This window comes from Psammomys obesus, unplaced genomic scaffold (genome assembly GCF_907164565.1).
Source record: "Psammomys obesus unplaced genomic scaffold, mPsaObe1.curated_primary_1811, whole genome shotgun sequence".
Classification (NCBI taxonomy): domain Eukaryota; kingdom Metazoa; phylum Chordata; class Mammalia; order Rodentia; family Muridae; genus Psammomys; species Psammomys obesus.
In genome coordinates, this window is record NW_026585895.1 from 29,909,823 (window position 1) to 29,921,525 (window position 11,703).

The 11,703-nt window shown below is 44.1% G+C and overlaps 1 protein-coding gene across 3 annotated transcripts in view; it reads right to left on the bottom strand.

Moving 5' to 3' along the window:
• Fmnl2 (formin like 2) overlaps positions 1 to 11,703 on the bottom strand; it is a 286,190-nt gene that overhangs the window by 21,372 nt on the left and 253,115 nt on the right. For all 3 annotated transcript variants that reach the window (XM_055600033.1, XM_055600035.1, XM_055600034.1), the window contains exons 12-15: positions 9,125 to 9,274; positions 7,239 to 7,340; positions 4,952 to 5,264; positions 4,118 to 4,324 (exon numbers count right to left, since the gene is read on the bottom strand). In XM_055600033.1, coding sequence (XP_055456008.1) covers positions 4,118 to 4,324; positions 4,952 to 5,264; positions 7,239 to 7,340; positions 9,125 to 9,274 — 772 coding nt within the window. The remainder of the gene's footprint in view (positions 1 to 4,117; positions 4,325 to 4,951; positions 5,265 to 7,238; positions 7,341 to 9,124; positions 9,275 to 11,703) is intronic.

The following is an 11,703-nucleotide window of genomic DNA, read 5'->3' on the forward strand; positions in this document are numbered from 1 at the left end:
TGGGAGGGTCCTGGAAAGGTACAGCCAACAGTCTTCCCTCATTCTCCTTACTTCCTTAGACTACAGTCCTCTCAGAGTGAAAAGGTTAGAGCTGACTATGAAAGCTGAATGCTAAGAAACATTCTTTCTCTCAAAGGGAAGGACTGGAACATGGCCTGTGAATCTAGGCCCTGCCTAAATGAGGACCTAGAGATTCAGCTGAAACACGTGGGCAAACCTGGAGTCACAGTTAGCCAACACCCAGACTACCTGGAGACACAATGTCAAATGCAATGGCTCAAAGTAGGATGGAGAGTGGAGAGATGCCAAGGCACGGGTGACCAACAGAACACACAGCAAATACTCAACACGCCTGGTGAGGAGCAACCTACAGAAAAGCTTGATTGGCCCATCTTTTGTGGAAGCAGAAAGAACAGAAAATACAAAATATATATATATTAGAAACAGTTATAATCAAGTGGCCCAGCAGTTCACACACTCTTAGCATTGAATTTCATGCTTTGTGGACACATTCAGCAGCACAAAGCCAAAAAGTCATTCCCCTGCCTTTAAAGACTCACTTTGTGTTTTTGTTTATGTTTCTGTATTTCTCCCCCTCTTTGGGAGAAAGAGAAAACAAAACAATATATTTCACTGTATAGGCCCCAAGCAGCCACAGTGAACTGCACTAGCTATTGCATAGACTGTAAACACGCTCTTAATAACATAGAATGAGCCACCGTCAGACGCTGAGAGGATTCAAGCATATCTTCTCAAAGCAAAGCAAAGGCCACCACCAGCAGCACGGGCAGCCTCCCGCAGGAGAGGGAGTCGGGGTATTCCACTAGACCTGAAGTTGTGCGTGTTACACACATCACCTGAAGATGTGAGCAAATATAATTCACAGTACTAAGATTTTCTTTATAAAATCCAAAGAATTTTCTCAACTAGAGATATACTAGGGGGTCTTCCTCCTGACTCCTGGCTCAGACCACTCCTGCCCATTGAAGAGACAGATACCCTGATACTCTGCCACTGTGAACATATGGGCACAGGGATTACCAGAGGTACTGGTACTCAGTACTCAGCTCTATCTCTTACTTCTACTGAGACAACCTAATTCAATCAGGTCTCTGGATTCTAGAGAGAGAAAATTATTGAACATATAGGAGAATATTTTACAAAATCAGCTTCAGTTACTATGCACTGAATGCCAAATTAAGGATGAATAATAGGGAGATTAGAGGCCCTGCAGAAAATGCCTAATCCCACATTGATAAGCACTTAAAAGGACTTTGTAATCATATAAAAGAAGATATATCTTGTAATCATTATCAGACATTTATAATTTTCTTTTATGTGCATAGGTGTGAGGGTGTCAGCTCCCCTGGAGCTGGAGTCACAGACAGTTGTGAGCTGCCATGTGGGTCCGGGAAATTGAAACCTGGTCCTCTGGAAGAGCAGCCAGCGCTCTCAGCCACTAGGCCATCTTTCTAGCCATTATCAGACATTTAATGAGATAAAGGGGGCTTCTTCATTCCCACTTGCAGCACTCTACTTTGCTGAAGAACAATGGAGGCTTGTACTTGAGAGGATCCTGAGGGCAGCGGTTATCAGCTGAGCACAGAGCTCCACACCATAAATTTAAAATACACCAGAGTCAATAACTTTTTTAAAAAGTAGCTGCAAAGGCTTAACACAAAACAAAACAAAACAGAGGACATGGCCCTTCAGGAGAAAGCCACTCTGGACTTGCTGCCTCAGTCTGCACCTCATTTCCCTGGCATGGTGTCTTAGTTCTGCTTAGCTCATGTGAATGCAAGCGGATGCTGAACCACAGGTTAGCTTTAGCAATGAAGAAAGAAGCAGCTCCAGGTGAGGCATGGTGGACACATCTCACAGAGAAGACTCATCCCGGGGCTACAGGGAAAGCTTAATCAGTGGCCCAGGTGCACAGGACAACAATGGCATCCACATTCAGTCACCAAGAACAGCCTGGCAACAGAACAGATACCCAGAGACGGTATGACGTTTGTTATTTACATCCATATTCCAACAGTCCATGGTGACTCTCCTCCACCTTTCCTCTTCGGAAGCAATAAAAGCTCTAGAAGAAAGTAGTAAACATGGAAGATCTTGAAGGGTAGGAATAAGCCACGAATTACCATGAAATTGAAAAGGTATCTTAGTACCCTTGATAACTCTACAGAGGTCAGAGCTGCAGAAGAATCACAGATCAGAGGAAGGCAAATCTGCTTTAAGAAACATTCAGATGGTTGAAAGTGTTTTAGTTGCCTGAAGGAATTATCTCTGAGGAAGGTGAGGGGAGCAGATAAAGCTGCTGACAAAACCCTTAGAGGGATTGAGAAGAAGAAATCTTTTGGCAAAGACTGTCCTTTAGACTTGAATACATCAGAGAACACCATGAAACTAGAGCAGTGGTTCTCAATCCTCCTAACACTGTGATTCTTTAATAGAGCACCTCACATTTTGGTGACTTGCCCCCGGGCATAACATTATTTCATTGCTACCTCACAACTCTAATTTGTTAGTTATGAATCATAATGTAAATATCTAATATATAGGGTATCTGATATGTGACCCCTGTGAAATGGTTGTACGACCCCCAATGAGGTCGTGGCCCATAGCCTGAGAACTGCTGAACTAGAGGCTAGTTGGGTATCAGCCCACAGTAACTGAGAGGGTTCAAGAATGGGTGGAAGTGTATCGCAGGGACAGGGCCACCTCAGAGCAAAGCTACCCAGTGTCACAGGAACAGCCGCTTGACAGCAGAGCTATCCAGTGTCGCAGGGCCAGCTACCTTAGACCACGGCTACCCAGTAGCCCAGAGGAGAACTTCGGAGCATTGCTAGTATATTGGTTTGCTTTTTTTTTTTTTTGTCAACTTGACAAAGAAGGAGCATCAGTTGAGAAAATGCCTCCGTTAGGTTGACCTGTAGGCAAGCTGTGGGGCATTTTCCTGATGACCGATTGATATAAGAGGGTCCAGCCCACTGTGAGCTGTGCCACCCCTAGGATCTTGAATGAAAAAGCAGGCTGAAGGAGATATGAGGAGCAGGCCAGTAAGCAGCATTTCTCCATGCGTTCTGCATCAGTTCCTGCCTCCAGCTTCCTGCCTTGTATCCTGCCCTACTTTCTCTGCACGATAAACTGTAAGCTACAATAAACTCCCCTGGGTATGCTGTTTATCACAGCAGTAACCTAAAGCAAACTAAGACAGTTACACAAAATCACTAGGATGGCGTCCCAAAAGCAGAGCTGCCTGGCATCACGGGGCGGCAACCTCACGCGACAGAACATGACCACCATCTCAGAGGGGGATGACACAGTGAGCATCACAAGGAGAGCCACCTCCACGCGGGGCTACCCACCGCGACAGTGTCACAGGATGGCAAGGTCAAAGCAGTCGTTCAGTATCACGGGACAGCCGGCTCAGAGCAGAGGTCCCGGAGCACAGGATGGCAGCCTCGGCAGTGCTGCCCACAATCCCAGGGACAGAACCACCCCAGATCACCTCAGAACAACCCCAAACTCGCAGCGACACTCTCACTGGAGTGGCTCAGTATTAAAGAGTACAACTTCATTTCTGAGAGGCAAAAATAGTAACTTATTTCAAGGCTCTGGAGCAACTCTCTTCCTCTCCCTCACCGGCACACCCTTATCTGCTGGTGAGCAGGGGGACATGAATTATTTGGAAGCTTTTCAAATCATAAAGAAACTGCTGTTGTTCCCCTTGAGGCTTGAAACAACTCTGGCAAATTCTGACACCTACAGATGCATGTTCTCCTCTGTAGATGACACTTCCAGTAGCTTAAAAGAATAACTCTCAGTATTAGCACCTAATCCAGAGCTTGTGTCATGGTAGGTAAAGATAGTGGAAGGCTGAGTGACAAGGTCAGAACTGCTAGGAAGAGTGTGTGACAAATGCTCTCTGGAGAACAGCAGCTCCCGTGTAGGACAACTTCCCCTTCACTGGCTACATGAGCAGGAGTGGCCTTCTAAGGGATATGTATGGATGAGGAAGACCTAACTGATGAAAGAGCAGCTTTAGTTCTCCAGAGAGAAAGAAATGGGGACTTAGCACACAAGTACCTCAGTTTTCACTCTGTGATCTCACCTGCTAATCCTGAGTTGAAAACTACTGTGGGTGAAGAAGTTCCAGGCAGTGGGGGTGCAGAGGGAGGTGGGGGTGGTGGTAGAGGAGGAGCTGGCACAGTCTCAGCTGCAGGACCTGGGAGTGGGGGTGGGGGAGGGGGAGGGGGAGGGGGCGGAGGTGGTGGGGGAGGAGGCGGCGACACAGGTGGTGATGCTGGTCCGTTTTGCGCTGGAGAAAAGAATAAAATGTGATGAGCGCATAAAGCATGAGAGAACTGGGCTTGGCCAGGGGCTCCTCAGGTAATGCCAGTTAGATCCTGGGAACCCACATGACAGTGTGACAAGTGCTGACCCTACAAAGGTGGCCTCTGGTCTCTACAAGCGTATTGTGGGATACACTCACATACACACATCACTCATACGTAACAATCACAAGCAAATGAAATTTTAAAAGAAATTCTTAAAAAAAAAAGCACGTGAAAATGAAACACTTAAAGTGGAAACATCTCCCTACTGACAAATGGGGAAATATTATAAAATCAGTGACATGACGGTTAACAACCTTGATCTCCAACTTTGTTGTGACTTATCGAATCTCCATTTTGTGTGTGAGTGTGCGCACAGGAGTGTGGTGCCTGCAGATGGCAGAGGCACAGACAGGTTCTCTGGAGCTGCAGTTAAGGTAGCTATGAGCCACTTTATGTGGGTTCTGGGAGGCAAACTCGGGCTGTCTGGAAGAGCAGTACAAGCTCCTCACCACTAGGCCATTTCTCCAGCTCCTCAAAATGTAATCTTTCTTAAGAGGAGGAGAGGGACATAAGAAGGTAAATATCTATCCCCCACCAGGACATCTTACCTGCTTCAGGCATGTCTGATGACGGAGGTAGTGGTGGGGGAAGAGGGAGTGAGGGTCCTGAGGAGGTGGCCCCTGTAATTGGTCCCGCATAGCTACCCACTGCTAGTTCTGACCCCACAGGCAATGCTCCAGAGGCCACAACTGGCAGTATGGCAATGTCCCCATCCCCTTTCTTCTGAATTTTAATGGTCCCTTGTTTCTCCAGTTCATGAATCTTTTTTTCCAGGGTAGACTGTCTTTGAATGGCTTCTTCCTTTTCTTTGACGATCTTCCTCAATGTGTGAACTTGGGTGTTTGCATCTTTGTAGATTTCCTGCAAAAGAGGTCATGGTCAGGACTTTGACCTCATAGGACATTCCCAGGTAAACCTTCTGGATAAGCCAACTGAGGGAAACAAGTGGAGGGAGAACACACATTCTGGCATTCGGAAAACTGTGGAATTCAGTCAGAACATATGGAACGAGTCCCGGTAATTATCAACTGAACTAACAATGCATGCAATGTATTCTAACTTCTTGTTAATGAAGTCCTTTCCACTTAGCTAGTGGAGTTAACTCCACTCTTCCTGGAGGCAAAGAGAACAGAGCAGTGATGACTTTATCCTGAAACAGGATTTGAAATATCTTACAGGTGTCCTGGTGGTTCAGCATGCTTTCTGTCACTAATTATAAATATCACTAGATACACAGTGACTAATAAGAGACAAAAGGGGCCTAAATCTCACTTTGATAGAAATCAGACTAGGTGGGGGCTGGAGAGGTGGCTCAGAGGTTAAAAGCACTGTCTGCTCTTTCAGAGGTCCTGAGTTCAATTCCCAGCAACCACATGGTGGCTCACAACTACAACTATCTTTATCCTCTAATGCCCTCTTCTGGGATGCAGCTGTCCAAACAGATAGAACATGCATATACATAAAATAGATAAATAAATAAAATCTTAAAAAGAAGGAAAAGAAAGAAATCAGACTAGGATTAAAACCCCTACAAAAGGTGAGTGTGGTGGCTCACACCTTTGATCCCAGCACTGTGGAGGCAGAGGCAGGCCATCTCTGTGAGTTTTGAAGCCTACCTGGTGTGTGCAGTGATTTTCAGGCCAAACAGGGCTATATAATGAGACCCTGTCCCAAGAAGATATACAATAAATGAGCAAGCAGACAATCTCTGCAAAGCCAGAAGCGATCTATTTATGAGTGACAAGGGGCTGGCTGCGTAGCTGGATTTCTCCGGCCCTTATAAAGCTCCTTGACTGAGTTTAGGGCAGCAACTGCTAAACATTTTCCTTTTGGTGATACATTGAATGAAACAACCCAAAGCGTCCCACCTGTCTTTCTCAGAGTTCCTAATACAAAACAAAGTTAAAAATCAATCCAAAGGCTGTCCTGGCTTCTTCTATTGAGAGTCTATGGAGATTCTGGTGCGGGTGACTTTGTGGAGCTGAACTCATTGTCTGGGCCTTGCACATGTTATCTCTCACCACAGACCTCCAGGCAGGGGACATTGCTTACACCCTGTCTATCATTCATAACCTAAGTGTCTGAACTTGAATGGAGTCCACATGCTGCAAGAAACACATAGCACAGAGCTAACTGTCGGCTGTGTCAGAAATCGAACAGCACACACAGCCATGGCAACCATCACATAAATGTGCCCTCATGTTAACTGTGGTGTGAAGGCAGGCCATGTGCCTGAAAGCCCTCCAGGCATGTGGGTTTTATGTCCTGCACAGTTTCAAACACATGGACGGCTAGAACTCAATAAATGACTGACATATCAGGTAAAATGACAGTAAAGCAAAAATACAATTGCTAGAATTATCTGATCGTAAAATTCATCAGATTTGGGGTTTGGGTGAATACCGGGAGGTATAACCTTTAGTTTGTTTCTATAGCAACCACCAAATCTAGTAAAGCAAAGTAAAGAAATACAATAAAGCCCAATAAGTAATAAAAATGAGTAAGTGGCATGAATTAAATTCATGCTTTGTTTTTATTTACAACCACGTGGAGAATGCATACAATCAACTCAGCCTGCCCCAGATAGAAAAACGTTGCTGCTCCCAACATCTGTGATAAGGAAATACTGAAGGCGGGGTTTGATTGTGCACACATGTGCGTACATACTGTATGTGTACTTTTGAGTTTCACCTCTGAAATGGTTGCAATAAATATACTGCATGAATATATTCCTCTGCAATGAACACACTCTACACACTGGACCAGCCTACACATGGCAGGCACACTGAATACCCTGCCATGTCCATCTGGGTGGATGCTGCGGGGCACACTTACCCGGACAACATCCAGTTCCTTATTCCTCTGCATGAGTTGCTTTTCCAGTTCCACAATCTTGGACATGGCTTCATTCTCCGTGTCCTGCAGCTTTTCAGACAACTGTGAGATTGGGACAAGGAAACAATGTCACAGCACAGATCGTTCTGGCCAGGCTCTTGGCCTTCAGAATTATACATCCCAGACAAACAGGGACCCACCAGAGTCTTGCATATATAATACAAGTTATTTTCTGCAAACATGAATTCTTAAACTATCTTTATAAAGACGTATTTGTCTCTATCAGGAATTAATAATGTATATGTGGCCTCCATAAATCCATACATCCACCTGTCGGTGTTTGAACATACACAGCCATGTCTCACTCCATGTCCTGGAGCTGACAAGAGTAGAAAAAATTAAGGTGAGGGAAGAGTGGAGGCTACCTTCCCACCCTCAAGACGGGATCATTATGCCACAACTTCTGGAAAACGTTGATCCAGAAAACATGACTGTATCATTGTAGTCAGCTAAACACTCTGGCTTGCTTCAGCCCAAACTATCCAAATAATGGCAGTTATTTCTATAAAATCCAATATAGGAAGGCTACTCAGCACTGGTTGGGGAGTAAAGGGTGGTGGGAGGGATGAGGGGAAGAAGGGAGCCATGTACTGAGTAGTTACTCTTCACATGAAGTTCTATAATCAAACAACTTCGGATTTCCTATTGGACATAATAAGAGGCAAAGGCACCCATGGAAGCAAGTGGAAGAGTGGGTAAATTTGCAGGTTAAAAGTATAATTCCAAAGAGAGAGAGAAGGAAAAAGAAAATGAAAGAAAACAAATCTTTTAAGGGGAACAACTGAACCTGTCAATTCTCTCACTGAGCAGATGCCAACCAAGCCAAAGTAGAGCCTATGAAGGGGGTGGGTGGAGGGATTCAGCTGACAAACTTAACCAAGAGCCATGGGGAGACCCATTTCACAGTGATGGTAAAGGATAAAATGAATATACACACTACTCTAAAATAAATTGTGATGGGAAACAAAAGCATTCTTCAGAGAGATAAATAGTAGTTTTATGCAAATAGAGACAATTCACTTCACAATAAAGAAAAATTCCAACCAAATCATAATAAGAATTTTGCTTTCAAGAGCTCAGTGGTACAGTACTTTCCTCACTTGTTTGAGGTCCAAGGTTCATTTTGGACAAGGGCAAGAAGAGTTTAACCCTCACAATACTTGGTTTTTTGAGAAACACAGCTCTCCATTTATATTCTTTGATATGAAATCTGTTAGAATCTCTAAGCCTTAGGGTTAATATTAACTTGTTTGAGGATAACAAATTTCCTTTATGGAAAATCAGGACCCTGTCCCACTTTGCAGGTGGCATTATCCTAAGAACACTTGCTTCTTCAAAGAAGACCACAGTTGACAAAGCTTAGTGACTTCCAGGAGAGTGTCTACAGGGGAAATGAACCTGATCAGAATCTACGGCACTGCTGAGAAAGGAACACGGAGATTTGTGTCAGACAGTCCTATCCCTCAGGCTCTGATGGCACTTTGAGAAGGTGGGTCATCTTCAGAGATTCCTTCATCAGGCTAGATTCCCTCCTTTCACTTCCCTCTAACCCTTTCACTGCCAACCTTCCTACTCTTCTCTGGTGGCAACTAGGATTGCCGGTGCATGTGACTTGGGAGAAGAGAACAGGAAGGTAAGTGTAGACAAAGCAAGGGCTTCTCATGCAAGGGACACCTTCCTTCTTTAAAGAACCTCGAGCGCATTTGAGGACTCTCTGGTCCAGATTCCACTCATTCCTACACCCCAAATGCCTTCACTTCCTACCACAAAAGCTAGCCTTAGCTCATCTGGGGCCCCCAGTACGTTCCCCCTCTGAGATCCAGTACATGAGAGATGTTTTCTTCCAGTTCTTCCACCCGCTCCAAGGCTGCATTCTTGGTTTCTGCATCTTCCAACAGAGCTCCCACATCAAATACATTGTCCAGGTAAGCCTGAATCTGTACTTGCAGCTTGTCACTCTCTGTGTGTTTCAGCTTCTAAAAACACAAATTTCAGAGAAGAAGGGATTAGTGTATTTGTGGACAAAGAACATGATTGCCCAACCCTCTACACATTCTATTGCACGGTAGCCTGCCTCTCCCCACAAGAGTTTAACATATCGTCCTCCTGAAGAGAATTACAGCACATCCCTATGAAGAAGGTATGGGCATACTATTTCCTAGATACACACATACACAAATGTATACACACACACACACAGATATACTTCGCCTAGATCCTGCCTACTCTAGCCTAAAACATTTTTATATAAGTAAAATCAAAACTACAGAGACATTAAAGGAGGATTTGAAATAGAATTAGTACAAGCCCTGTGAAACTTAAGAGGCATCCAAGGAGAAGACTGAAGTGGATGGTTTCTCACCAGGATGATGACAGTGTCTAGGGGCAAAGCAGTTAGCTGGCAGCCACCAATCACACACATACGTGGCTTTGGGTTATTCTAGTACACATTCCTAGAACTCATCTTGCAGGATTACTCTCCTAAGCCAGTACCTCCAACAGGACTCCCCAAAGCATGACTCGGAAAGTATCCTCAGACTAAGGATGCGGAAGCAACCCAGCTAGCTATGCCTCAGGGGACACAAGAGGCTGAAGAAATCAGTGAATCTTCCCCATGGGAACCATATATTATGATGTTCTCTGGAGACTTATGAAGCCAGAATAATATCTAGACATAGATGATGTCAATAAGTTAATGCCCAAATCAACGATCACTGGCAAAGAAGGCTGCCTTTGTAAACAATAGAAAATGTATACATTAGATGCATGAAATATTGTTCGTATAATGATCTCTATCCATCGGAGTCCAGAACCAACAACACAGTTAAATTAGTACAGGGTTATGGTGGCGTATTCTTAAAAGAAATTTCAGATTACATAATTTCTTAAGGAAAAACATCTTTTCTCTTAGGTTTAGTTTGAAATTCTGCAGTATAATTATCTCAAGGAGAGTTCATCCCATCTTAGTTTAAAAGTCAAAAATGAAAAAGAGAAATAAGAATCTAGAGCTAGAAAACAGTAAACAACAGAGAAGCAGCTACATGGGACTTGCCCAAGATCCACAGTAAGTAATGGATGTACACCAATGTCATGCTGCTGAGACAACCTAAACCCAAAGAGAAACCTCATGAAACTGATCCTGCGACAGGAATGGGAACTCAAATTCCTGATTTTTTTAAATCAAATACTGCAACTTGTGGAGTACATGAGGAAAGAAGATAAACCTCAATTTCAAAGTATGCCAGGAGTGGGGAAGTGGTCAAAATATTCTGCCCTCTAATAAGGTAGGAACAAGGAGTGTAGTTCCCTGGATTCATGCCTAACAAACACGTGCAGCTGAAGTCTGGACACAGGCAAGGGAAGGCCTTCCATCATTTCCATATCAGGAAAGCCATGAAATTTAGGTCAGCAATCTCTGCTCTCCACCAGTGGTCTTCTAAATTCAACTGAACCATTCACATAGGAGGGGAAAACAAAAGCTTCCTGAGAGACAAGGAGGAGTGCAGCTAGTGCACGCAAAGGTAGCAGAGTACTTCTATGAGGACCATATATACTTTCTCTTTCTTTATTAAAGAACTCCTGGGAACTGGCTGGGCACTTCTGTGTGGCAGCAAGAAAAAGAAGCTAAACTCGGGGCTGGAGAGATGGCTCAGAGGTTAAGAGCACTGGCTGTTATTCCAAAGGTCCTGAGTTCAATCCCCAGCAACCACCTGGTGGCTCTCAACCATCTATGATGAGATCTGGTGCCCTCTTCTGGCCTGCAGGCACACATGCAGGCAGAATACTGTATAAATAATAAATTAATTAATTAAAAAAAAAAAGAAGCTAAACTCCTTTCTCCCAAGAAGTGAAAGCATGAAAGCATGTGTTCAACAGCAACAATTAAGCAGAATTAACAGTTTCAGGAGGAAGTCTCCAGGGTCCTTTCCTCATTACTTTTTTATGCTCTAAGCATTAACTCATTTTCTAACAGTCTTGGCTTGAAGTTGCCTGCTCAGATGGGGTCCCAAGAGTGTCCCAAAATAAAAAAATAGAAAATTAAAAAACCTATTCTCCAGTTGTGATGAAGGATGAAGTCAGACGTGACCCAGACAAGGGCTCAAAAGCAAAGGAAGGTTGTAACAATGCTCCCAGAGGTTGTCTGACTCAGTGCTAAAAGGCTGCAGGCAATAGAGCTACAGTCATTCCAGGAATTCTTTAAATAATCCAGCTTTGCTAGCAGACTCCTTCATTCAAATTGGTTCTCTTTACACCAGCATTGCAAACGTTGGACCACGTAACGCTTTAGGCATTCTTTAGTTACTATTTAAGTGAATCTCTGAGAACAGGCAATAAATCCATTCTTAAAAATCACACATACACACACACACACACACACACACACACACACACACACACACACACA